Source organism: Sphaeroforma arctica, assembly GCF_001186125.1.
Source record: "Sphaeroforma arctica JP610 unplaced genomic scaffold supercont1.2992, whole genome shotgun sequence".
NCBI lineage: Eukaryota > Ichthyosporea > Ichthyophonida > Sphaeroforma > Sphaeroforma arctica.
In genome coordinates, this window is record NW_014037566.1 from 1 (window position 1) to 2155 (window position 2155).

General features: G+C 42.2%; 1 protein-coding gene across 1 annotated transcript in view; it reads right to left on the bottom strand.

Annotated features, from left to right (window-relative positions):
- Window positions 1–61: 61 nt before the first annotated feature.
- SARC_13189 (hypothetical protein) overlaps window positions 62–2155 on the bottom strand; it is a gene marked incomplete at both ends in the record, with an annotated part of 4136 nt that continues 2042 nt past the window's right edge. Inside the window, 4 exons of the mRNA XM_014292686.1 lie at window positions 62–277; window positions 840–916; window positions 1527–1640; window positions 1844–1969. Coding sequence (XP_014148161.1) covers window positions 62–277; window positions 840–916; window positions 1527–1640; window positions 1844–1969 — 533 coding nt within the window. The remainder of the gene's footprint in view (window positions 278–839; window positions 917–1526; window positions 1641–1843; window positions 1970–2155) is intronic.

A 2155-nucleotide genomic window follows, 5' to 3' on the forward strand; every position in this document is an offset into this window, starting at 1 on the left:
TTATCATGAATACTTATATCGCCCAACTAGCCCAGCCACAGGCCAGCAGAATCAGCGAGTCCTACCTGGCATGCTCGTCAAAGTCCTGTACATCGATGTTTTGTTCGCAGATGCGACATATGGCCAGGCTTTGCTGACTTGTAGGTCCGCTGAGAGTGGGAGTGCGAATGCCTGTGTGCTTCCCGCCACCCCCACTACCGCCCAAAGCAAAGCGACTGTAGGACCCAATACTTGTTTCTGGGGTCTTGCGTTGGTCCGAACCCCCCAAAAAGGAGGGCTGGACCGGAGACAGGGCAGATAGGGTATAGTGATAGTGAGTCATGGTGCATATGTACTGAATTATCAGCCAGAGCTGCAAGGGAACGCGCATTTAGCGTCAAAAGAATATTGCTCCATACATTACGGCGTACGCACTCCAACCAATGCCTTGCCATAGGCCGTTGCCATAGTAACCACCCGCACGAACCATGGCAACATAGAGTGTAGCGCAAAACAATATAAAACCATAAGACAGAGTTAGCTCGCTCAGTCCACACTTTCTATTCTGGATACTATACATCTGTAGCAGTCTTCGTAGCATGTGTGTAGAGGCCTGGCCCAGAGCTCTAGCAAAGGCTCTGGCAATAATCTCCGTCCATCCCCCCCATATGTGTGTATTTTGCTTTCTCCCCCCCCCACATATCACGGATGTCATACACACGCTTGGGTTTGCGGGCGTATAGATACTCGACGGGGAGATATGAGAAACCTCGTATGTCCCAGATAAACAAGATGAAACACCGCTCTTGCGATGTGAAGAGCTCCGTCCGATACCACCCGCCACGTACAGATATGCACACCTTCATACTGCCTTTGGCTTTACTATGTTTGTCTTTATCATTCTCTCTGTCCTTATCCGGCGACGATGGCATCTCCACTGTCAGATGACAACAGAATGCCAAGGATGCAAAGATAATGTTAATGGACAATGTTGTGGCGAATCGAAAAATATACCCCAGATCCCGGATCTCTCAAAGAGTTTTTCAGTGGTATGTAAAACAGAACTTCAAGGATAGAAACATAAAAATTAACGAACAATGTGGTGGAAAATCGAGCATATAGTAAACAAAAAGCGCGTCCAGATGCTCTCATAGAGTGTTTCAGTGTTATGTAGGACACAATTCCAAGAATAAACAGATAATATTAATGCACGATGCTGTGGAAAAACTCGAGAATAAAACCGCGTCCAGATGCCCTCATAGAGTTTTTCAGTGTTATGTAGAACATAATGTCAAGGATAAAACGATAATGTTAATGGACAATACTGTGGAAAAACTCGAGAATAGAACCGCGTCCAGATGCCTTCATAGAGTTTTTCAGTGTTATGTAGAACATAATGCCAACGATAAAAAGATAGTGTTAATGCAAAATGTTGTTGAAAATCGTGCCTATTCGTAAACAAAAACACCCCTAAACCCCCTGCACATACACATACACATACAAATGAGGCGCCAGTAATATAGCCGAGGCACTCTGTACACATTTACCTGAATTCCTTTCGGCCATAGTCAACATGGAGGTTGACGATTTATTCAACGACGCATTCTGATAGAAGTCACTAACAGCACTCTCATTCATGGTACGCCTATTAACATCGCCATCTGAACAAAGGGAAGAACGGACCATGAGTTAAAGGTGATATAGTTTACAGTTGTATATACGTACGTACATACGTACATACATAGATACATAGATATAAGCATACATACATGCATGCATACATACATACATACATACACACATACATACATACATTCATATATACATACATACATACACCAACCCTTCATTTCACTAAACTTACTGCCTTTCTTCAGCCACCGCACCATCCGTCCCCGGAGTCCAGACTTCTTGCCCTCGCTATTTTGAACCCGAAAAGATTGTTCAACGTTCTTCCTTCTCTCAGCCATTGCTTCACGTTGGACTAGTGCTGTGCAACAGCACGCGAGAGCAATAAACGAGCAACATGAGGAAGTTGCGAGGGAAATACATGATAACAATATATAAATATATACATATATATATATATATATATATATATATATAATATATATATATATATATATATATATATATATATATATATATATATATACTATATACTACTATTATACTA